General features: G+C 42.9%; 1 protein-coding gene across 11 annotated transcripts in view; it reads left to right on the forward strand.

Annotated features, from left to right (window-relative positions):
* SHC4 (SHC adaptor protein 4) overlaps positions 1-25,006 on the forward strand; it is a 65,552-nt gene that overhangs the window by 26,640 nt on the left and 13,906 nt on the right. For all 11 annotated transcript variants that reach the window (XM_039490711.1, XM_039490716.1, XM_039490708.1 and 8 more), the window contains 5 exons: positions 217-287; positions 16,819-16,882; positions 17,809-17,928; positions 19,861-19,914; positions 22,981-23,032. In XM_039490711.1, the coding sequence (XP_039346645.1) occupies positions 217-287; positions 16,819-16,882; positions 17,809-17,928; positions 19,861-19,914; positions 22,981-23,032 (361 nt within the window). The remainder of the gene's footprint in view (positions 1-216; positions 288-16,818; positions 16,883-17,808; positions 17,929-19,860; positions 19,915-22,980; positions 23,033-25,006) is intronic.

Here is a 25,006-nt window from a genome sequence, read left to right on the forward strand (position 1 = left end):
TGCAATCATTGTTTAGTCAATTACATTATTCAATCAAATAAAATGTATATTGAGCAGATTTGACAATGGTTGTACAAATGTTTCTACATCTATTTAATGTCCTTAAAGGGCCAAAATTACGTCTGCATCCAGTTGTGAACCTTTCTGTTTCTTCAAGGTGCTCTTTTAAATAGCTGTGATTTTTTTTTTTTTTTTTGCTCTCCATTTCTATTCTAGTACATGGGCTGTATTGAAGTGTTGCAGTCAATGAGGTCTCTGGACTTTGGCACCAGGACACAAGTCACCAGGTAAGTGGCGGGTGACTGACATCCAGCTTAATACAAAGCCTGAATGTTAATTTCAATACAAAGCCTTACATGTGGGTTTTCTCTGCAGACTTCTGTTTTTTCTCAGGTGGTGATCTAAAATATCTGATGATCACAATAGGCTGTGTCTGCACTAGAAAATAAACTGTGTTCACCACCACCACCACCACACAGGGCCCCCATCCTGAGGTCTCTCCTCTTTCATGCTTCGTTTTGGATGCAGATGGGACCAAAATACTTTGTTCCCAGATACTAAACCTCTGGGTTTGGCCAATAATAAAAAAACACCATGTTATCACTCATCAGGGTTCAGTAGAGTTCCCTCAGGGCTGAAATACTTTGTGTTATATTATCTTTGTAAGTTTGTAACTTCCTCTGCAGATCAAGTGAATGGGTGTTGATATTCAGTCTACTGGAGTGAGGCATTAGTGTTTTTTAAAAGATACTGTGACAGGACTGTGAAGGCCCAGAATTTCCTTTCCTTTATTTTTCTTTTACCTATCTGCAAAGTCCATGTTACTCTATATTTGTGTGTGAGTGTGTGGATTGGCGGTTGAGGTTCAAAATAAATGCTACTTTTCCCTTTCAAAAGAAACTCCTTATCGGGAAGCAGCATGGCTCGTGAAAAGCCCTTTAACAGCTGGGGCTAGATTCTGTGCTGCCCCATGCAGGAGGCACAGCCTAGGTGTGTGCGGACAGGGAGCTCTGTGCCCACCCAACCTTTGCCTCTCTAAGATTCTGGGCTGCTGCAAAGGCCAGCTGCCCGTGAGCTGCTCTCCAGTCACAATCGCCAGAATATTCTGGCAGTGCCCCAGACATGCTCCCTCCCATCCCAAGCCATCCTCCAGCCCGGTTTATGTTGGGGAGTCAGGGAACGTGAGTTAAGCCTCCGGCACCCAACTACACCACCTGTATATTTGGGGAATTCCCAAGGGGCATTTCTGCTCCTCAGTGTGTTTGTGTTTGTGCAGGGCTGAGGAGGGATGGGAACATGGAAGGAAAAGTTTATTATAATCCCCTGGAAGATTAAAACAAGATTAAGGAAAGGGGACTTGAAAAATTACAAAAACTGTTTGAATTGGGCCAATCTACCTAATAAGTGAAGTTGCTAACGCTGATATTGGTTCTCTTGATAAGATGCTGCATCACTTTGAAATGAGGCTTTAGTATGAAGTGGAATGTTGGAGGTGAGCCTCTGCCTTTGAAAAATAAATTAAAATCCTCCTCATCATGTTCCCACGACATCTCTGGCATTTAGGGCAGTGACGAAGCTCCTCCATTCCTGTTTATTTCTGGCAAGTCTTTCAATGGTTCCCCAGGTGTGCCCCAGATTTTTCAGCTCAGCTTCCACAGCTCTTCACCCTATTGTTTTCGGGCGGCCTCGTTTTTGCTTGTCTTCAGGTGTCCATCTTATTGCTACTCTGGGGATGGAATCAGTTTCCATCCGAAGCACATGACCGATCCATCTCCAACGCCTCCTGGCAATGATGGTGCTCAGATTCTCTTGGCTGCATTGTGTCAACAGATCTTGGTTTGAGATTGTTCTGGGCCAAAAGATACGGAGGATTTTTCTGAGGCAGGTTGTATGGAATGAAGACAGTTCAGACATGTCATACTTTCTCATTCCCCAGCATTCTGCGCTATAAAGTAATGTTGAAAGTACGCAGCTCTGATAAATCTTGAGTTTGGTTTTGGTGTTGTATTTTGATGATTTCCAGACTGTATTTAAGCTTCTGAAGGTGTTCCTGGCTTTATTGATTTTGTTCTGGATGTCCTGGCTTGTTCCACCGTCCTGGCTGATGGTGCTGCCCAAGTATGTGAATGTTTCTACATGGGTGAGAACATAATCCTCTATCAGTACTGGTGATGGTGAGGCAATATTAAAGGCCATGATATCTGTCTTATTGCAATTGATTTTCAGTCCAATTTGCTGGCTGAATGTGTTGAGTCAAGTTGTTTTTTCTTGTATATGGTGTTGGGTGTGTGATAGGAGAGAGACATCATCTGCGAAGTCCAGGTGTTCAAGGAATGAGAAGTGTGTCCATTTAATGCCTCTTCTGTTGTACGCGGCATTATCCAGTCGATGACCATGCTGAAGAGGATTGCAGACATGACACACCCCTGATATACTCCTGTTTTGACTTCAAAACTGAGCTCACCATAATCAACACTGCATGTAAAGTTGGAATAAGGAATTCCATATGCCCACAGAATGCACCATAGGCTGGTCCTGTGAATCCTATCAAAAGCCTTCTCAAAGTCTATGAAGTTTATGTAGAGCTGCTGTTGCCATTCTAAGCATTGTTCTGTTGTTTCATAGAGTGAAGATCTGGTCTGTGCATCCATGCCCTTTCCGAAAACAGGCTTGCTCTTTTCTGAGAATGCTATCAACTGCCTCTGATGTGCGCTGGTCTATGATCTTACACAATACTTTGCTTGTCACAGATAAAAGTGATACCACGTGTGATACCATGCCAGTTATTACAATCACTGAGAGTTCCTTTCTTTGGTATCTTCACTATAACCCCATTGGTCCACTCATCTGGCACTTTTTCCCCTTTCTATGTAAATAGAGGGGCCAGGATAGATGCTGCTAACTGAGGATTTACCTTGAATAATTCTGCTTTCAAGTTATCCTTTTTTTTTTAAGGATTTGATGGCTTGAATGATCTCTTCCTTAGTTGGGGTGTCTGCGCTGATATCAAGATCTTCTTCTGCCTCCTGGATGTTTTCTTCCTCTTTAGGTGGCTCCCTGTTCAGCAATTCTTTGAAAGGCTCTGTCCAGCGCATTTCTTGTTTTTATTCTTTTGTTAGAAGGTGGCCTTGTTTGTCCTTGATGAGTGTGTTTATTGGTGTCTGCTGTTTACCACTGATAAACCACATCATTTTGTAGATGGTTCCGTGTTCACCGCAAGCAGCTGCATCCTCTGCTTGTGTTGCCAGATTATCAATATAATGTCGTTTGTCCGCTCTCACAAGGCGTTTAACCTCCCGGTGTGCCCTGCTATGCTCCTTGTGGAATTTGTCCTTTAGCTTCTGGGATTTTGTGTCTAAAACTTTTTTCTTCAGGGCTTGTTTAGTTTCTATGGCGTTCCATGTGCTGGGTGTAATTCACTCCTTCCGTCTCTTCTGACTGTATCCTAGACAGGCCTCACTGCTCTGTTTATAAATTGCTGTTACTTTGTCCCACTTCTTGTTGATCTCCTCATCTGCATTCCCCTCCTCTTCTTCAAGGTCTGCGAGTGCCTGAAACCTGTTCTTTAACTGCAGAACGACGGCTTTCTGTATTTCAGGGGACTTTAGCTTGTCAATGTCATAAAGTCTACGTCCCACACTTCTCAGTTTTAGCTTGATGGAGGCTCTCACAAGGGGGTGGTTGCTGCCAATATCTGCACCACTTCTCACTTTCACATCTGCCAGTGAGCGTCGCCGTTTGCCATTGTTCATATGGTCAATCTGGTTCTTATCTCTGCCATTTGGAGAACACCATGTCGGCTTGTAGATTTCACGGTGTTGAAATAGGGTTCTGCTGATAACTAGGTCATTCATATTACAGAAATCAACAAGCCTCTCTCTGTTTTCATTCATGGTACCACACCCATGTCTTCCCATTGCTCTTCGTAGTTTGTGTTGTCCTTACCGACTTTGGCATTCAGGTCTCCCATGATGATAGTTAGGTCATGGTGTGGTACTCTCTCTAATGCCGCCTATAGTGTAAGGTAGAATTTGTCCTTTACTACTTCATCACTGACATTTTTCAGAGCATAGCACCTAATCAGGGTGATATTATTATATTTCCCTTTCAGTCTGGCTCTCATAAGTCTGATGCTGATGGACCTCCATTCCCATCTTCAAAAGGATGGCAACACCTTCATGGTGTTGTCCATCATTCCATCCAGAACACAGCAAAGTTTCTCCTGAGGCCGTTAATCTTCCTGATCCCGTCCATCTGCTCTTGCTGACACCCAGCCTGTTTAAGCTGTAGCGTCTCCTCTCTGCTGTGACCTAACCTAGCTTCCCAGTTCCATATATTGTCCATACATTCCAAAAACCAAGTTTGGTTTTTGACTTGGTGCTAAAAGTCTATCATTGAAGCTCCTGTGTACCATGTTTTAATGCAGCCTTGATTTGTGTATACTTGAAATTAGAAGCTGTTTTCACTTATAATCCACTTATGCACACAACCAGCCCAGTTCCTGGCTTTGTATATAAAAAAAGCTATTGTGTTATTAATACAATTCCCTAGCGCTAATTATTCACAGATCAAAAAAGTAGGTGCCATTCTATTGGCACATGGAAGTCCAGTATTTAGCATTCAGACCAATAAATTGTCTCCTTTAGTAGCTCTAGAAGCCAAAAAGTGAGGTTATCTCACAACTGCATGCCATGGAGTATGTCATCACACTTACAAAATAGAGCTCTTGATGGATTGTTTGGAAAATAATGAGCAATTAATTGTTTAAAGGAAATTCACCAAGTCCAATTTGGCCCAAACTTTAGGTTTTGTAAACATGAGCAATGTTAAAACTTAGCAATACAAATGTTTCCATTACTTTGAAAAAGTCCAGTGAGAACATTTTGTAAAAATAAAACAGCCCTTTGCAGTGTGTGTGAAAGAGAAGTGCAAACCTAAAACATGTCTGCAACCCTAATATTGGCTATTTTAAGTGTTTTCAGTTTTAATAATCTAAGGCAGTGTTTCCCAAACTTGGGACGCCGCTTGTGTAGGGAAAGCCCTTGGTGGGACAGGCTGGTTTGTTTAGCTGCCGTGTCCTCCGGCTGATCACGGCTTCCACTGGCTGCGGTTCACCGCTCCAGGCCAATGAGAGCTGCTGGAAGCGGCATGGACCGAGGGACTTACAGGCTGCCGCTTCCTGCAGCTCCCATTGGCCTGGAGCAGTGAACCGTGGCCAGTGGGAGGTGCGATCGGCCAGACCTGCCTGCCAGGGGCTTTCCCTACACAAGTGGTGTCCCAAGTTTGGGAAACACTGATCTAAGGCATTGATAGCATTCCTCTACACAAAGGGGCATTTTTCAAAATTGGGCCCATACTGCCCCAGAATGTGTGTCTAAAGCTTCATCCACACTACAAGCTGGGGGTGAGTCCCTGCTCATCACCACGCACTCTCACTAATGCTCACCAAGCTAGTGTGAATATAACTAGCAGTGTATCTGCGGTAGCGCACACAGCTATGCCTCCACAGCTGCTGAGTACGTACCCACTACCTATTACGCTCCCCTTCTTCCTGTACAGCACCTTAACTCTTTGCTGAAACATAGGCCAGAGCTCTGTCTTTTCAGAAAGTATTACACAGAGTTAAACCTCAGGGCTATTGTATGTAAAGCCCTGCGGGTAGGCGTTAATAGATCCCAAACAGTTTGAGAGAGGGAACCATACCGTTTCTTTACAATCAAATATTTAATACACAAAACATATTGTAAATAGTCTTTGGAATCATTTACAAAGAACATCTTAAATAAAATCTACACGGTACCAAATTTACTGTTTATTATATAGACTTTCCCACTTTGCTTTTGTTACATATATTTGCATGGAAGGTTTCACCATAACATTTATACTTCTCTACTTAAACGCACACAGACACATTCCCATATGATCGTCTTTCAGAGATGAATTCTCAGTTTCTATAACGTGGCCTTGATATGTTGTGTGTGTCACTTGGACTCTTCAGAGCTTGAGAAGAATGGCAGCATTTCCGTTCTTTTCCAAACACTTCTTCAGGGGCTTTCAGCAAAGAAAAGTCTGGGGATCCTTACAGCTAGCATGGGGATAACAAGATGACTGGTCGTCTCAGTTGCTGTAAAATAGGAACTGTAGCCTATATCCAGACAGGTACGGTACTGGGACCTCGCCCCCACAGCAGACAACATCCCTTGGTCTTGCATGCTGCTAAGTCTACAGGACTCTCATTAACTTCTGTATTGATAAACTTTCTCTGTGGTGAGCTCTGGCTGGCTCAGCTGTCAGTGAATTTGTGGAAGCTGCAAGACTCTTTGCCCTTAATGAAAACTCTCCGCCCAGCTTCAGAAACAGCTGCTGAACATGCGCAGTAACTGCCACACCCTGTGTCTGGATGTTTCTGGACCCTTCTAATCAAGTTGCCCTGCTCTGCAGACACAGAATATTCTGCTAAAATCCACATCTCTTCCCCCCTGCTTCTCTCCCTTTCCTTGGACTTAACCCCCCCACCCCCCGCAGAATACACACACACACACACACACACACACACACACACACACACTTCAAATGCTGCAGTAAAATATGTGGGTTACAGTTACATGCACAAAGGAGCAGGAATTGTCTTTATACTGTGCTGGTCATTCCATTTGTGCTGATCAATAATAATGAATGCACCAGATGGGCGGCAGTAGGTGATGTAGAATTTCTACATAGGTGTGCTATGGAGTGTCATTCCCTGCAGATTTTGCCTGTGCAAAGCCTATTTACTCAGACTTTGTGCAGGAAGAGCAGATTTCATGCTAGACATTTTTGTATGTTTTTTTTAATATTCCTCAGCCAGGTGAAGGAAAGATCCTGGGGTCAGAGGCAACGATTAGTCAGAGAGAGAGAGAGGCAAACCAGCTAAGTAGCTGTGCAGTATCGGTGTGCTCTCTGCTGAGACTGGCTGGACTGACTTCGATGGCAGAAGGTTCAAGGATTCTGGAGTGGGAGAAGGACAAAGATCTCTCCTGGGTGGTTGGCAGGATCTGTCTGTGTGCAGGTGGGAACTGACTGGGGAAGAAGAATGTGAAAGTGAAATCCTCTCCCCTGCTCAGGCCCCTTTGTGCCCCCTGAAAGAGCCCTGATCCTGCTATACGTGGCTGAGGGAAGATTCCCCAAGCACAGGAACTGTGGAGACAGTTGTAAGGCTGCCTCCCAAGCAGGGGCGGCTCCAGACCCCAGCACGCCAAGCATGCTTTGGTGGAGCCGCGGGACCAGCGGACCATCCACAGGCACGCCTGCAGGAGGTCCACCGGAGCCGCAGGACCGGCAACCGGCAGAGCGCCCTCCGCGGCATGCCGCCCTGCTTGGGGCGGTGAAATGTCTAGAGCCGCCCCTGCTCCCAAGGACCCCGTCACAACCCTGGCATAGGGTGCGGGGCTGAGGGTAAGAGAGATGTGTCCAAGCTGTGGCCATAGTACTTAGTATTATAGTCCCTATGGCAGCTCTGGAAGGCTGCAGTAACTCAGGCAGGTCCCCAAGGCTTGATTAAATTATAGCAGGAGCCTCTCCAGCTCTGAGAGCAGGCCAGGATCGGGACAGTGCAGAGGTGTCTTAAAGCCACCTTCTCCCTTCCTCTCCCGGGCTGAGAGTTCTGTGCAGGATTCTCTTAAGATGCGTCTGTGTTGCAGCTGGCAAGTGTGATTCCCAGCTGGGCAAGACGTACACAAGATAGCTCTGCTCAAGCTAGCATGCTAAACATAGCAATGTGGCCTCAGCAGCACAAGCAGTGCCTCGGGTTTAACCACCCATGTACAATCCCACCCAACATCCCCGGGTACATACATTGGCCATTGGCCACGTTGCCCGTGCCGCTGCGGCCACATTGCTACATTTAGGTGTTAGCACCAGTAGAGCTAGCACATGTAAATCTACCTGAGCTGGGAATTGCACCTCCCAGCTGCTCTGTAGACGTGCCCCTAGAGGCGTATCTCACCCTAAGACTGTGTAGAAAGGAGACCTAGAATGGAAAAAAGAATCTGGAGATCCTCGGCTTTTTGGTGGATCCTGGTTAGCTTTATTCTTCCCTGAATTTGCTGCACTTAGGCCTTGGCTATCCACAGAAGTTGCGCTAGCTTAATTTATGTAGGTTTTTAGTCCTGTTTAGTTAGACTGGGACAGAGATGCTTATTTCAGTCTGAGTGACTTATTTCAATGTAGCTTAAACCTGTTCCTGATTGACGTAAGCTAAATATTGACTTAAGCGTCCATGTTCCCTTTTTCGTCAGGTTAGCTAAATCAATGTTACATCGCACCTTTAGTTAAACTAGGGCAATTTGCATATAGACAAGCCCTTGCTGCTCCTTTACTAAGTGAACATGTGCATGCTGTGAGGCTGGACTTTCATGCTTCACTTCTGTTTCTCTCAGTGCATATTCTACTCTGCATCAAGGTCAGCATATATCCTAGAGGCTTGAACTTGCTTTCAGAAGCTGACTGAGTTCACTGCACACAACAAGGCTAACATTCCATATGGCATGTTCTAAGGGACTGCAGGGTATCTTGGATGACTTCTTTAGTTCCACTGAAATTAACGGAGCAAGTCATGTGCCTTATGCCTGAAAGGACAGGATATGGGGTAGATGTTATCAGTTTCCTGGAAGGTTAGGAACAGGATGATTTATCGTGTTAGTGATGTATACTCCAAACCATAAATCTCTTGGCCTGTTTGAAAAATGAAAAAATGTCTGACACATTCAGATGACCTCTTCTGCTCCTCAAAATGTTATGTATATTTGTGCTCTAAAATATGTTTAGATTGCACACTTAAACCAAAAAAGTAATAATAGAGGGGGGTTTTTCCCTTGCTTCTTTGTGGTGCTTACCCTATAAGGGTTTTAGTGCATGTTGTTCTCTAGGGCAAAATGCTTTCCCCAATGGAGATTAGAGTTGTGCTCAAATCAAGTTATTTGGATCCTGAATGCAAACACCCCCGAAGTTCAGCATTGTTTACAATGGGTTTTTAGTTCTTCCCATTATAAAAAATAAGGGCTGGGTGCAAAATGTGTCTGTCACTGAATCACCTCAAAGGTCCAAGAGTGTTCAGCGCCACGGTTTTAGTTTGTGGCCCCACTCTGTGGAAAGTCAATCATCTTTGTCGTTTGTTCACATGAACCAGTTGCCCCCTCTTTGTTGTACTATAAACATGCGTTTTCATGGTTTCACTGAGCCCTCTGGCTAGTTCCCTGTTACGCATCTCCTAGCTCACACTCATAAATCAAGCTCATTATTAGACATGGACAGTTATGGGAAGAAGGGAAGAGATTCTGGATCTTGGAGTGCTACATTAACTTGTAAACTTGAAAATGGTCGGGCAACATTGTTAGGGCTAAGGGCATCTGCAGTGGGGTGACAGGGATGGCTGGCTAAATAAGGCTGACTTTGTTTGGATAATTACTTTCTACTTTGAGCCACACAATCCCTTTCTGTTAGATGGCGTAGGCAGGCCTTTAGATGCTTAAAAGCAAATTTCAACAGCATTCTTATTCACTTACATCAGCCCACGTCTCTTCTTCTACTCTCGTTTGGAGAAACAATAAACAAAGTGATCTACTGTTGTTGTGAGTTCTTCCCTTTCAATTAAAAGCAAAAAAAAGATTAAAACTGCAACAAGTTTTCTTCTAGAGAGTCAAACTCCAGATAACAAGTCCCACACAGCTGGGAAGTTGCCTTCCACCCAACAGGTTTGTAGCAGCCAGCTAGCACAAACTTTTTGTTGTTAAGCTTCCTAGAAATTCAGACTCCTTCAATCCAGCAGAGAGCAGAGCTGCTGAAACCCCAGGATTTGTAGAACAACGTTTCTCATCCTTTTTCAGGTTGGCTACCCCTTATTCGAAGTTAAAAATATATATATATATTTCCACAACCACCTTATATTTATTAGAAAAGGTGAGAGTTAAAAACATATAAAAGATAAGCCTATTGAGTTGATTTGTGTGTGTGTTTCGAGAGGTTGATAGAGAGTATTTCACCTGGAAGGGTAAGGGTGTGTGGGGAGTTGGGAACAAGATTGTCTTTGCTTTTGACTTTAATAAAATTTTCAATCCCTCTAAAACCCTCGGTTGCCTTTCGTGACCCACCAGCTGAAGAAAAACTGCAGTAGAGTATAGAGTGGAATTACATCATTTCATTCTGAATGTGATAAAGGACCACATTCTCAGGCACAGCCTCAGATTTTGAGTGTAAAAATGTACATACGAATTCTTGTGTCCACAGGATTGCACATTCATCCATTTTGCACATGTGGACTGGACTGCTGGGAGCCTATCACATCTACATCCATTAATTCAGGTGTATGTGATATGGCAGGTACAAAATTGGAGGCTGGTATAATGCCAGCTGAAAATGTGTTCCTGAAAGAGAAACCTAAAATCAACTTGTTTCTAGAAATCTATCAGTACAAGTGCTATTTCATCATAGCAAGGGTATATCCACAGTTTCGTCTTCTCTCTAATCTATGATGCAATTTATGTTGCAATTGTATCTGCCCTATTGAATTGTATTGTACCTTTGAAATACTTTAGGATACAAATGAGGTGTTATCCCATATTTATTTTTCATAACTATCAAAATAATGTGCAGCCACATAAGCTGTAAACTGTTACTAACTTAAAAGTATGTCGTTATTATGTAATTTACGCATTAGATGTGCTTGAAATAAGCAACTTAGCACAATATTAGTGTGCTGTAAAATAAGTCATTACTCAAATTAAAGCCAGGCATATTATGGCTAGCTTGAGGAAACTATTTTATGTATTGGAAAGGTTGTTAGATCATCTCAAATGCCATCTATGGATACCCAGCAGCCAATACATGAGACAAGGGAGTAGGTGTTCTACATTGAACGGTACAAGTAATGGAAACTGCTGAGTAATTATCCTCCTAGTGCTTTGTCCCCTTTGCTGAAAATTGCTTGGGTGGATGGGTACTCCCAAGGTTTCATTTTCTAGTACAAGATTGGGATCTATTGTTATCAGTTTTGCTTTAGACTCCTTCATTCTGTATAGACTGTCCTGGCTGAAGAGTCCAATCATTCATCTCCTTGTTTTTTATTTTTGGCCAGTGTCTCTGTGCCTTTTGCTATACTACCAGCCTCAGTGTGCTGGGCTAGTCCATACCTCCCCACATTTCAAGATGGGTCCTGCCCTGCGGGATCGGAGGCTCTGGCAGAGAGGGCAGTAGCAAAGAGAGCCCATTCCACACTCACCCTGCAGGGTTGGCTCCTGCCCAGCACGTCTGGCTTGGCTGGGCTTGGCTTCCTGCTCCAGGTGTTGCAGTGCATGTGGTCCCGGCCCCCTGACAGGGAGTGGACGGTGGGCCAGGACAAATCTGAACAAGTGGCACTGCAACCTGGTGCTTCAGGGCCCAGGTCACAATGCCAGGAGCTAAGCTGAATGAGCCCTGTGGGATCTGAGTCACTTCAGCTAGGACAGGGGGTTTGAGGATCAAAGATGGGCCGCAAAACCTGGGGCTGCTGGGAGGTAGGCTAATAACCCTGATTGGTTAATTTATACAATGTCAGGCCGGTTTGGTTTCTTTTAGTACTGACCTAGAATACAAGATGAAGATGTTTTTACCATTGCAAAGGTTGATTTTGTGGCTAGGAATCTCACCGTTTTTTCATATTAATCATTTATTGGCCATTCTAGCTGAATTTCTTGCCATGGCTTGCAGGGTTTAGTGCTTATTATTTCTAAACTAAGTGATTGTTTTGGCAATTCTCATTGCTAAAAGCTTGGCCCATGCTATGATAATGCATTGTTTAGCCTGCTGTAATGCACGTGTGCTTGTCTTCCACTTTCATCAGTCCAAAGTCTTTCATTCCATGCAGAATATATCAGCTGAATTTACTCTTTTTCTTAATCTTGATACCCTTTAAGTTTGTTTAATTACTCAAGATTTCCTTTACAATGAAAGTTCAATTGAACATTAACGTCATTCATGTTCAAAACCCATAAGGCTGGATCCTGAGCTGGTACATTGGCATACTTCCATTGAAACCAATGGTGATATATATCAATTCCCATCCGTTTAGGATCTGGCCCATTCAGATATCATGCTCAACTTATTTCAAAGTTGTACCCTACGCGTGTATCTCATTCTGAAGTGTAGGTTCTGAAGTAGGTTGTTTTCGTGTATGTTTACTTGCTGCTCTTAAACTCTGCGATTTTGCTACTCACCATTTTAGGCTGCCATTGATAGTGTTCTGTGGTATGTCTAGTTTTCTCTAGCTTGAAAGCCATCATTGACATTATACTATTCTCCAGGAGGCAATTTATCTGATGGACTGTTCTCCATTGGTACTAACTCTATATTAGCACTATTGCTGTACCAAGAGCCTTCTCTCCTAATGCAAATGGACCACAAGCACTCATTGGACTAGACTCTGAGACTGAAACCCACTGGCTGTTATTGATGTTCAATCTCTTGATTTTTTTTTTGTATTTGTATTTTATGTTTTTATTTTTTAAACAAGCTTTCTCAGGGAATAAAATCCTGCAGCACGTATCTGTGCATGTGAGTTCACACACACACTCTCTTGCAAAGGTAGCCAACTTTCCTACCCACTTTGTCCCTTTCTGAATAATAAACTATGACTATGGGAAAATCAAAATTGAACTTGCAAGTTTTAATTTACTTCCTGATCTCTCCTAGATGAGAGACAGGCTGTAACAACAGTTTTTGTTTTTTGTTTTTTAAAAGAAAATTACCCCAGGCAGAGACACACACCAAGAGTCTAATGCCTTTGTAACCAGAATTGGTAGAATGGAAAATGATCCTTCATAAGATAATGATTAGTAAATAATCTTCATGTGAAAAAAGAATACAGGCATAATGTATATGCAGCAGTGAAGTGTCAAATGATTAATTGGATCAGAATAGTGGTTCTCTAGCTGCATGCGCTGACTCCTGAGGCCTGGTGTGTGTAGTACATAGGTATATCATGAAAAAGTCCAGTTTCACCATTACAATGGGTCATTTGGATTTTTTCATATCAAATGAGGGGTAAATAGGTTTCCTGAATGTCTTTAAATAATGTGAACCTTCTCTCCATTCATCTGGGCTGTCATACAAATGTGCACATTCAGGCATGTGCAAATTTGCATGTTTGTGTCTCATTGGTGGGTGCAAAAGACTCTCCGTGGTTTGGAATATTTTGAGTTCCCAGATGTGAGCGGTGGTGATTATGCTACAGACTGTGCATTCCTGACAATGGTCAAAAGAGGCTAGATCCAAACAAGAACAGAGAAAGGATCCAGTAGGCTTTTTGATATATTTTCTTCTTGGGAGAGCGTAGGAGAAATGACAAAGAATAGAAATTCAGTTGTGTAAGTTATAATTCACCCGGGACAGCCTCTAAGGTCCTGGCTGTTATAGTAAAGATGGTTTTGGGGTTTTTTGGGGGGGAGGGGGGTGTAGATACATATGACATAGACATGACAAGAATGAATTAAAGCAAGGCCTTAGGAGTAATGTTAATGAAGAAATGATTGAATGATGACACTTCTTGCCATTTGCTATAGAAGAAGATGTATTACAGCTAACTTGTAAGAGCTGTTTCATTTACCAGCATGCTGATGTACTAAAGTAGGAGTTTACAAAAATCTGACATGAGCGATATGGTCTCCTACAACTGAATTACTCTTGCCACTGATTAATTAGGTCTCTGGGAAAAGGAGCATGCAGCACATTTTAACTAGTTGCAGTCTAAAGAGTTGAGGAGAAGGGGAAGGATCTTGTGCCCAGGGGCGGCTCTACAAATTTGGCCGCCCCAAGCAATCATGCCCAGGAGGCGCCCCCGAGCAGCGGAACTGCCGCGGGCATGACTGCGGAGGGTCCGCTGGTCCCGGGGCTCCGGTTGAGCTGCCGCAGTCATGCCTGCGGGAGGTCCAGCCGAGCCGCGGGACCAGCGAACCGTCCGCAGTCATGCCTGCGGCAGGTCCGGTTGTCCCGGGGATCCGGTGGACCTCCCGCAGGCATGACTGCAGCAGGTCCACCGGCCCAGCCTGCCGCCCCCCTGGGAAAGGGCCGCCCCAGGCGGGTGCTTGCCCCGCTGGGCTCTAGAGCCGCCCCTGCTTGTGCCAGTGCTACAATGAGCACCATGGGGCATAAGTATACAGGTCTCAATCCCTCTCTTCTTCAGCCTTGAAGTAGGAAGTTCTAATAAAAAAAAAGCCATAAAAATGCTTAGCTCTGATACAGGGCTTATAATCAATAGGTCTTAAAATGCTTCTCAAAAGTGGCTAAGTATTATTATCCACATGTTACAGGCCCAGAGAAGTTAAGTGCTTTGTCCAAGGTTATATAGAATGTATACAGCAAATAGGACAGAACTCCTGTCTTCTGAGCCCTAGTCCTGTACCCTAGCCACTGGACCCACAATGCTAAGTCCACACATCACCTACAAGACATCAGAAACAATTGTACTAAGACACAATTAAAAAGATGACCTCCGGTGAAATAACATATAAAAGCAATAAACTACAATGAGCTTCTGTCGCCCTATTTGTCTTAGGTTACAAAAACTAGAAGGCTGGAGTTCAGATTACTCCGGGAGTATTTTAGAAGTTATAAACACTCTGGGCCAGAGCTATGTAGCTTTCTGCATTTCTGGCAGAGGGAAAGCAGACATGAGGGGGTGGGGGAATCTACTTTCATTGCTTCCATTAAGAAGCTGGTGCGAGATCAGTGCTTCTAATCAGGGTAGGTAATATACAGTAAAGAGGAGAGACTGATGGAAGGAAATTTGTTATTGATTTTCTTTTCTTCTGCCAAATGACATGTGGGTTGAATGGTTTTTAATGACACATTTATCAATAGGACTCCATTTGTGGCCACCTTGTGAATTTCCCTGTCATCACAGCCCACCTAAATTTCTTCTCACCTAAGCTCAAAGCTTTTGTGAGTATGTCATGGAGTCCTTAAAAATGAACCCATTGGAAAAGCCATGCCAAGCCAACGGTGTTATTAATATCAAGTACTAACACCCTTAGAGCCAGCAGAGAACAAGCTACAGTGTATGGTTCTAAAGTAGCTGGGGTCAGGAACGAGCCCCTGGCCTGACTTTTATCCTGCCCCCGTATAGGAAGTCTGGGCTTTAGAAATCTGGCCCTGAGCACTGCTGTGATTAATATGTTTTTAGGATTTTTTTTGGCTAGATGAATGTTCTAAAAACGCCTGAACAAACTGACCTCATTTTAGGAGCCAATTAAAATCATCACATACAGAAGATGACAAGCACACTGGGTTGAATTGGCAGTAATCAGAACAAGCAATTCAAGGGGGCTTTAGCTTCCTTCTTCTGCACAGTACAGCTCTGCACTTAGCTATCTGCTATGCAATACAAAAAAGGCACCAACACACACATCTTTAGTTTATAACGTTCTAGGGTGACAGATCATCTTTCCCCTGTGACCCCAATGCCAGAGGTCAGCTGGAGATGGAAGTAACTGAGTTCAATCCTGCAAGAAGCTGAGCACCTCCCACAAAGTACGTGGCACCTTTAAATCCCCTGAAGTCAATGAAACCAGAGGGTGCTCAGCACTTTACAGGATCAGGCCCTTTAATAGCTAAGTTGCTGTACTCACGTGTACTATTGCTTGTTTACCAAGACGGGGGGGTTATATTTGATTTTGGAATGTTTGCTGTTTTGAGACTGAGCTGACATTTTGTCATAGCCACGCTGTCTAAAACAGTCCCCAGATAAAAGGTAAGATGTCCTTGTGCTGAACACCTCTCATTGTAGTAGGTTTGGTTTTTTTTCCATTGGCTCCACAACATTAAGCATCAGTAAGTGAGAAGTTAATGACCTTCAGCAAGATGCATTATTTTGCCCAGCAACGGTGCCATCCTGGATCAGGATAATTAAATGCTACATTGCATGTTAAAAGTGATAATCGGAGTGATTTTAAACCAGAAGTTTCTTTGTTGAAGTGTGGAAAATAAATACAGCACGCCACTTTGCTAGATGAAGTGTGTAATTTATCTGTCTTTGATGTAGGCCAGTAAGCACTGTAAGTGATTTATGAGTTATACCCTTCCGTTCTGCTTTCATAAATGGGAAGTGCCTAAAGAGAATACTTGAAAGTGAGAAAAGGGATTTTACCATGGGAAATTCCTATTAGAGAAAGAAATCTGAACTGATACCCCAGAGCTGAAAAACCTTGAGAGAGGACAATAGAAGCAGAAGCCAGCTCTGGATTTCCCCTCTGTCCCTTATTTCTACCATGTACCACATCAAAACTCAAGATCCAAACTACCCCACATTTGAAGGGGAGAGGCTTTGAAATCCAGAGTGCAATTTTGCAACTCATGCACACGGTTCTTAAACAGAGATGGGCTCATCTGAGATTTACAGAGAGCAGTTTCCTACTTAGACAAATCTAGCACGGCTGACAACAGCTCTTGCACGATTGATGCCACCACTCCTGGGAAAGGGCTTCAAAATGTCTAGTGTAGAAGCTGCCCCTGAGAATCCCAGTTTGAGTTTGGTCATGGTAAGGTTCGGAATACTCCCAAACAAGCTTGCCTGGCCATCAGGTGTGGGAGTGTAACTTGCTGGGACAGTTGTGGAATCTAGTCAGACACAACTACTACTCCTGTGAAATGTTCACCATGTACTGTGGACAGTAAAAACAAACCAAAATAACTGCTAGGAGCCTTAAGTGTTTAAGGGTGGACCTGTAACTATAAATCACCAGTCTCCTGACCTTTTTGGAGCGGATGCTTGTTAAATGGTCAATAGTTTGTGCTGTCTTTTCTATTCTGCAGGGAAGCAATAAGCCGACTGTGTGAAGCAGTATCAGGAACAAATGGAGCTATAAAAAAGCGGAAGGTAAATATTGCATTAGTGGGACATGTTTTCCTTTTTATAGCTGTTTTTTATGGGTTAGATGATACCCTAGCAGGATTCAGCCCACCATGGAATTCATGCAAGTTCAGTTCAGCTACATGTTATAAACAGAGTATTTACAATACACTATTTAAAGCTACTCATTATTTGATGAGCAATAATAGTACTGTGTCCTGGAGCCCTAAAAGGTTAATACCCTGCCAGACACTTCTGTTCACACCCAGCTATCCCAATTCCCAGTGCTTTGCCACAACCAGGTTTTGGTTGAAAAACAAAACAGAGGTTTTTTTATTGGTAAGGAGACTGAGTTAATTGATTTTCCCTGATTAAAAGTGTAAAAACTACCAGAATAACAGTGGCTAGTGGTCACCATCACTCATTGATTCAGTGAGGAGTGATATTAGCACTCCATGTTGTGCTGTACTATGTTAATTGGAAGTTGTAGGTTTCTGTCAGGAACTCTGGAGTGTCCTAGGGATGGTAACTCTCACTGACCACATCCTTGTTATAACCTGGGAAACAAATACATTGGAGAATTTCCTCGTTGACTCAGAAACATTTTGTCCCCAAGAAAAGAAGCAGAATTAAATGGATAAATTACTCGTTATGAATTATTCACTCAGCTTTATCACTTACGAACTCTTTGGTGTGTTGTTTTTTAAAGTTTTAGTTTATTGTTGTTAACGTACAGGAATGTTGCATACAGATATTAAGAAACCTTAATCATAGCCTGTATTTCTTACCTTTAAAAGCCCCATCTGAGTGTGATCAACATCTTATCATCTGTGTCTTTATTTTGTACAGATTCTGGAAATGATAATCATAGGTTATAAAATCTACTTGACCCTGGTATAAGGCTGTCTGTGATACATGAAGTTTAAAGTACGTTTTTTTGTTTTTGTTTATAGCCTCCAGTTAAATTTCTGTCTTCTGTGCTTGGCAAAAGTAACCTTCAGTTTTCTGGCATGAATATAAAACTGATCATCTCCATGAGCAGCCTTACTTTGATGAATGTTGATACCCAGCAGGTAGGATCTTTATAGGTCAGTTATTTTCTGAGGTTTCCTTCCATCCGTGTTAATATGTTTTCTTCCTCTTTTAGATGCAGATAGCTGTGGTTTAAGAATGAACAGGTGCTGGAGAGGGAAAGCAAAACTATTCAGGTTTAGATTATAAGCCTTGTAAAGATTAGCCAGAGTTGGCCTCTGAATTTAAAGGGGAGAAAGCGGTGGAGAAATTTGACATTTGTCACATGCACTTTGTGTTTATAATAGTGTCTTTTATCTGGAAGCATCCCTAAGCATTTGACAAACAGTGTCTCTGTGGGTGTATGCGTATACCTCTGCCTGTTCATTTGTATGGTGCCTAATAGGGCTGCAGTGCAGATTGGAGTCTCTTCTCACTCCCAAAAATAAATTTTTAATAACAATAATGGGTCATATGACTGGCCAATGTTAGGGAGGTTTGGCAGTTCCCCTGGAACAAAGCTGTTCTAGAGTGACTTACCTGACTTCCAGGGGCAATCCCACAGCACCCCCTCCTGGAAACCCCAGGGTATGGCCTCAATGATACTGTGGCCATAGGCAGCTAGCAAAACTTAGACCAGCCCTTAGGCTAGTGCAAAGTTGTCCAAAGCTGGTTTAAGGCTGTGCTACTGTGTGTTTATTATCAGTTATTTATCACATGCATTTGCTGATTCTGCAGGATATGTGGGGCTAGATGCCTGTGGGGCTGAGGTCTGACTTGGAGCTGGGATGTAATTCTATTCTTGGATCACAGTAGCAACACAGCTCCGTAAGATGGCCTCCTTAGTTGTGCTTAACCTTTTGTCCTGGTTTCAACTGTTTTAGTATTTTCTGATACAGAGCTTCACTGAACAGGTGGTGTCTGGGAGCTAGGTTCTAACTCCCTGATTCTGGGGGCCAGCCCTGGCTGTTGCACATTGCAGAGCTGCTGCCAGGCAGCTCTAAGTTGTGCCATTGCCAAAGCGTCTTTAGTAGAGTTTACCCTGTGCAAGTGAAAAGTAGTCGTGGGCAAAGTGGAGCTCCACCACACAGTCCCCTCACTCTGGATGTCTCCTACCCGGGGAGAGGCAACGGTGCAGGGCATCAGGAGAGTTCTTTTTACCCCAGGGAAATTGCACCATTCAGGAGTGCAAAGGGACCAAATCCCAGCTAAAGAATCTGGCCCCAAATGTACTAATGCTTTCTCAGTTAATTTGAATTATGGGAATTCAGGGCACTGTCTCGCTGTTCTTTTTAGCCCCTATTTACTGGATGTTGGTAAATTGAAAATCCAATGTATTCAGTTCTTTCATTTCCCCCACATTTCACTGTTTGCCTGCTTGCTTAATCAATTGCAGTTGGTTCTAATAAAGAACTGTGTGTTCATTGCGATGAGGTAATGTATGAACCTAAGAAAAATTGATGCCTGATCCAGCTAGAGAGATTTATGACAAATAAAAGAACCGTACTAGTGTAGAGAGTGAATATCGTCAGACCACAAACACCGGAGAGCCCTGTTCATGAAAATATTCTTCCATCAGCTGACTTCTTGTGTGCCTTTATGAATAACTGTCAGTGACATTTAACTGAACTCATTTGGCTTTTAACTTTGATCACGGGTTTGTAAAGCCACCTCTCTCTCCTCACGTAGCCCCAAGTTCCCAATATTTAGTTTATTAATCATATAAAAAATCAACAGCTGAATTCATTTTGAAAAATCCCTAATGGCTGCTGGGGATTAAGAAGTCAAAGATGGTGCTGTACTGTATGTGAATCTGATGGTTTCTGGGTGTATTCCCATCTTTAAGTTCCCTCATAGGACAATTGTATGATGCGCATTTTATCGGATCAGGTTTCCATGAGCTAGGCCTTGTATTACTTTTTCTGCAGGGTTAGCTGGTATTTTCTATATGTACAGCACATGGACACTCCTAACTGACTGCTTGTATTTCTCAGATTATTGCCAACCACCACATGCAGTCCATCTCATTTGCCTCTGGAGGTGATCCAGTAAGTATAGATGTGTAAGATATATTTCTGTAAGCATAAAGATTAATTACAAGACTAAAAGTACCTGCAATTACTCTACTTCATCCCCTCCTATCTCCAGTTAAATTGCACTTACACCGTACTTAACATTTCTGAGTCATTACACGTAGGACAAGGAAAGTGGTTAGAGCACAGGACTGAGATTTTGGACTCTTAGGTGCTATTCCTGGCTCTGCCGTAGACTTGCTGCATATATAGGACACTAAATATGTCTTTATCTTTTTTCTCTGTCTTCAAAATGAGCTCAACCTGCCCTTGGGTTCTATGAAGCCAGCAGCCATGGTTCCCCCTGCCCTGATTTGGGGGACCTAGAAATGGGAATGTATGAACATAGAAATTGTCAAATTGGATCAGATCTGTGGTCCATCCAGTCCAGTCTCCTGTCATCAGCTGTGGCCAGCACCAAAGGCTTCAGAGGAAGGTGCAAAATACCCTGCAATAGGCAGCAATGGGACAATCTGTGCAGCCCGGGAGAGGGAGGTTTTCTCCAAATCCCTAATAGTTACAGTTTGGCTTAGGTCCTTAAGCAAAAGAGGATTTATATCCTTTCCTAAACTTCTTTTAAAATATTTATTATAACTAGATATTCTTGTTATCTATATACAGTCTCTTTTAATCATTATATTCTTTGCTTCAGCAGCATCCTGTGGCAATGAGTTCCACAATGTAACTGAATTGTGTGGACAAATATTTCCTTTGATTAGTTTTGAATTTGTGGCCTTTCAATTGCATTGACTGTCCCCTGTCTCTTGCATTATGAGACAGAGAAAGGAGAAGTTCCCAAACTGCCTTCTCAGTACTGTTGAATTGTAAACCAGAATCTCATCTTTCATTCAAAAATGTCCATTCTCTCCCTTTTGGCTTTGAAAATGTAAACTGATCAGGCAATATAAAGCAGATGGAAGGCTGCCCTAAGTGGGCAGCTGGGCATTCCCCTTGTGTAGAGAATCCCTGGGTGGTATAAAGCCAAGAGAGCTCGCACTCTGTGACCTGCTCCTAGCCCCCTTGGTGTAAGGGCATTTCTGGGGTTGGAGCGGTGTGGCCAGGGAAGGCCGTGCTCTGGCAATCCTGGACGAGCAGCGTAGACCTAAGGGTGCTGCTACTACTACAGTGGTAACTGAACCTTGAGGCTACTCCATGTCTGGAAGCCAAACTGGCCTCTGGCTGCCACCAGGTGCCTTTGAAGCTATCCTTGCCCCTCGCCTTTGGTGTGGCAATGAGCACAGTTTTTCTAGAGCAGATCTGGCCCTTGAAATTCTGCTTGTATCACCTATCTGATAAGGTAATAGTGGAGGTATGAGAATAGGAATATTACCTTGCCTGAGCCGGAACCCCAGATCCTTTAAATCGCCGGCGAACCATGCTGCCGCAGCCCCAGGGTAGCGGTGGCAGGGCTCCAGCGGTGATTTAAAGGACCCTGGGCTCTCCGCAGCAGCCGGAGCCCCGGACCCTTTAAAGTGCTGCCTGAGCCCCACTGCCGCAGCCCCAGGATAGCAGTGGCAGGGCTCTGGCGGTGATTTAAAAAGCTCCAGGCTCCAGCCGCTGTGGGGAGCCCGGGCCCTTTAAATTGCCAGCCAAGCCCCACTGCCGCAGCCCCGGGGTAGTGGTGGCAGGGCTCCAGCAGTGATTTAAAGGGCCCAGGGCTCCCCAAAGCAGCCGGAGCCCTGGGCCCTTTAAAGCACCGCTGGAGCCCCACTGCTATCATGCTATACGCGAACCCGTGTTATATCAGGTCGTGTTATAGCGGGGTAAAGGGGTAGTTGCTAACTCTGGTTGCACATCTAATTCGTATTGAAAATGTACCCCAGACTATGTCTGAGCTTTTAAAAATCTGAGAAAGAAATTGAGGAAACTGAATTCACAAAATTTATTTAATAAGAAAATGTTGGCTTCATTTGCATCCACAACAGTTAATTTGGGTGCTTTTTAAAATAAACATCGACAAGTTATGCTGGCCCCAAGATCTACTTCTTTCATAATTGATTGAGCAATATTAAATGATTATTCTTGTGGCATTACAAACAAGGGCTTTTATTTCCTGCCAGTTGATTGCATCTTCTGTAGAGAGCCATGCCTTGAACTGCAAAGTGCACTCTCTCTACCCTTGCCTTAAGGATCCAAGATAACAAAATGCATCTTTAATTATTAAAATAATGCTATTCATTACATCACCATTTTACTGCAACACTGAATTATCAACTGGCTCTTTTGCTTTTGTACATTCTCTACATGTTTTATTTTTGCTATGTCAGTCACCGTTTGCTGGTTTTGTACTAAAAAATAATGTTTCAATATTAGTCGTGACCAGAGTCTGGAACAACCAGACTGAATACTTAGGCCTGTCTTCTCATCTCAGTGACACCAGTGTTAATCCAGACTAACTCCACTTGACTTCAGTGGAGTTACCTGGGATTTATGCAGTGGTGTAACAGAGATCAGACTTCAGCCCATTGAATTTCATATTTTAGTTCTTCTTGGAGATGTTCTTTTTAAAAAAAATCTGCATAATGGGCAAAATTCTAATCTGCCATCTGCAGTGCTTGGCTCACTAGTTTGTGTTCTGCTCTTGAACTCCCATAGGTAGTGAGCTAACTGACTTCCCTTGAAGCGGAGAGCACGCCGCTCTCCTGGATTAGGTCTAATACACTTTAGAACCCTGCATAACAAGTGAAGAGGACAACTTTGTCCATTGACTGATCATTTGAACGACTGCTTCTTCTATAACAGAATTGAGAATGCAGAGTATAATTTATTTAATATACAAAGAATGTAAAATAAAGAAATTCCTGCATTTTTGGCCGGAGGAGGGGAATTAGCACTTCAGTATACAAAACAAATTACTGTTCCTTTCAATGCACTAGGCTGACTACTGTTTGCTTTTCCTAAGCATCTAAGTAAGTATCATTTCTGAAGCTGAAGGGAGAGCCTGAATTTATCCTTCTGTGCTCATTTACGCTATTTATTTTGTTGACAATGGTGCTTTAATGACTCACTTGAAAGACATTTGTTTGTTTTTGTTGTTTTTAGGATACAACAGACTATGTTGCATATGTAGCTAAAGATCCTGTTAATCAGCGAGGTATGAAAATATTTTCAGATTAAAGTATTTTGTCCTATCTCTACTGCACAATTACATGAGCTTTAATGTGCCTGTGATACAGAACAGCTTGATATTCTGTCCATTTCAGGGTTGTAGTATAATTTCACTATTTGGTCAATGGGGTGATAGTGTTGTCTGGACTACTCATGCACCACAATGAGAATCTTCAGGCGTGACTTAACTCCTGTTAACTATCAAACTCCACGAATGAGAAGACGCTTGCATTCTGCCGCTGTCCCAGCTTCCCAAGCAGGACTGGCAGCTCTGCACACAACCTCTGTGCTGGCTGAGAGGAAGGGAATTTATGCCTGCACCGTTACAAACTAAGCTGCTCCAGCTGAAGTTTCAAGGAGAGGAAAAAGTTTTGGTGATTTTTGTCTCGTAATTTCTGATGTTCCCCAAATCCCTTAATGGAATTACAGCCCATGCAATTCAGGTGCATTCACTTTTATTCACCTAGTCTGTTTAAATACCAGTCTGCTGCCTCATCCGTGGAGATCATCATTGCATCCTTTGCATTACTTATTTAAGAACAGTTATACAGTGAACAGCAGGTCACATCAGTAAAATTTTGGAGCCAGCCAGCAACTGATGACCATTGCTAACAAAATAATACAGTGATTTAGAAAAAAAGCCCCATTCTGGTGGCATTGCAACAGGCAAAACACTGACTAGCACAACTGTGCAGGAGCATCTCACAGGCAGAGCAAAAGCAGACAGCTAGACGAGACAAGAGGGATTGGAGTGGTCAGAGTAATTCTATTTCCTTCTTCAATGTACTGACTAGCATCTAATGTGTACAGCAGCTGACTAGCAGATGGACTGGTGAGACTTGCTCAGGTGTATGTAAGAGCATTTGTCCCGTCAGTGGCTGGCCTATAGAAGATAAAACCTCTAACATTGCTCTAGCTAAGTTCCCTTTAGTTCAGGTAGCAGGAAACTGTTTATTAGAGCTGGAGGTTCTGGGTATCATCACTGCTTATGACTACTAAGTCTATGTGATCACGGTATGTAAAACAACTGACTGAGATGTCTTTAATGGTTAAGGAATCGTTTCCAGGGAAGGTTGGGCTGATATTTATGACCCTCATTTTGTAGCTAGGTCATCTTTATTCTGATACATGAGAAAATGACTAAGTCAGTGAATTACGGCACTCCAAAATCTATTCATTTGTGGTTTCAGTGACATTTAGTATTAAGCATTCAGGTATGAATGCAGTAACATATTAAAAACCACTGTAAAATCAGTGCATGTGTTTGTATTGCACTAGTGAATTATACTACCATTTGGAAAGTAGACTTTAGATTGAGGCTTGCATTTTAGGCCGCAGGCTGGTAGCAGCTGAGGCAGTCATGGTCTACAGTTCTCTGTGTAGGATGCAGTGTACTGTACTGGCCAGAGTGATCTCACAGTGCCATCTAGTGACTGAGCTGTAAAAGAGTTGCTGCTTTGAGACCTACTGCCAGATTTTCAGGAGATCATGGCCAGATTTTAAATACATAGCACCCAAAATTGGAGGCAGATTTTCAAAGATTTCAGTTTCCTTTTAAGCATCTAAATAAGGGACAGATTTTCAGAAGACCTCTGTGCCCAGTAATATGCTTAACATGCTAAAGTCTTATTTTGGACTTTTGGTTTAAATGAATGATTTTGGAAAATCTGACTCAATGCATAGCAGTCACTATGAGAGGAAGAGAGACAAGGGACAATACAAGAAAAACAAAGCAGAAAACATAGACACAGGTTTAGATTCTTTTGTGAAGTTGTATATTAAAATTAAAACACATGCAAGGTGGTTTTCTTAACACATCAAAAGCGAAATCAACATGGTCTCCTCAAATTACATAGCTATTTCCTCTATACGTCATCTCTGGATTTACTGATATAAGAACTTTCTCTGAATATTTTCTTATAAGCTAAGTGAACATGTTTTATGAAAATGTCTTTTTGTT

This window comes from Mauremys reevesii, linkage group 10, assembly GCF_016161935.1.
Source record: "Mauremys reevesii isolate NIE-2019 linkage group 10, ASM1616193v1, whole genome shotgun sequence".
Classification (NCBI taxonomy): Eukaryota; Metazoa; Chordata; order Testudines; family Geoemydidae; genus Mauremys; species Mauremys reevesii.